Source organism: Eimeria tenella, genomic scaffold, assembly GCF_000499545.2.
Source record: "Eimeria tenella Houghton genomic scaffold, Eth_scaff2921, whole genome shotgun sequence".
Taxonomy (NCBI): domain Eukaryota; phylum Apicomplexa; class Conoidasida; order Eucoccidiorida; family Eimeriidae; genus Eimeria; species Eimeria tenella.
The window spans coordinates 2,042-2,401 of NW_013542798.1; the positions used below are offsets into that span (position 1 = coordinate 2,042).

Below are 360 nucleotides of genomic sequence, written 5' to 3' on the forward strand. Positions count from 1 at the left end.
CCGCAGCCGCTTCACGCTCTGCCCGCAAACCCCAAACCCCAAACCCTAAACCCTAAACCCTCGCCCAGGCTCCAGGCACTGGCTGCAGCCGGCAGCGAGACCGCACGCCACGCGCCGGAAGCCGCAGCAACACACCCCAAACCCTAAACCCTAAACCCTAAACCCTAAACCCTAAACCCTAGGAGCTGACCTTGGCCGCGCCGCCCTCCAGCGATATGAGAGTGTCCGAGAAGGAAACGCGGCAGTCCGTCACGCGGGCCCCCCGCACTCGAAAGTTCGCCACAACCAGAAACACCTAAGCAGCAGCAGCAGCAGCAGCAGCAGCAGCAGCAGGTGGAGTTCGCGCGACTGCGGAGCGCA

At 63.9% G+C, this 360-nt stretch overlaps 1 protein-coding gene across 1 annotated transcript in view; it reads right to left on the minus strand.

Annotated features, from left to right (window-relative positions):
- ETH_00036490 (uncharacterized protein) overlaps window positions 1–295 on the minus strand; it is a gene marked incomplete at both ends in the record, with an annotated part of 2,198 nt that extends 1,903 nt beyond the window's left edge. The window contains one exon of the mRNA XM_013375630.1: window positions 191–295. Coding sequence (XP_013231084.1) covers window positions 191–295 — 105 coding nt within the window. The remainder of the gene's footprint in view (window positions 1–190) is intronic.
- Between the last annotated feature and the right edge of the window lie 65 nt (window positions 296–360).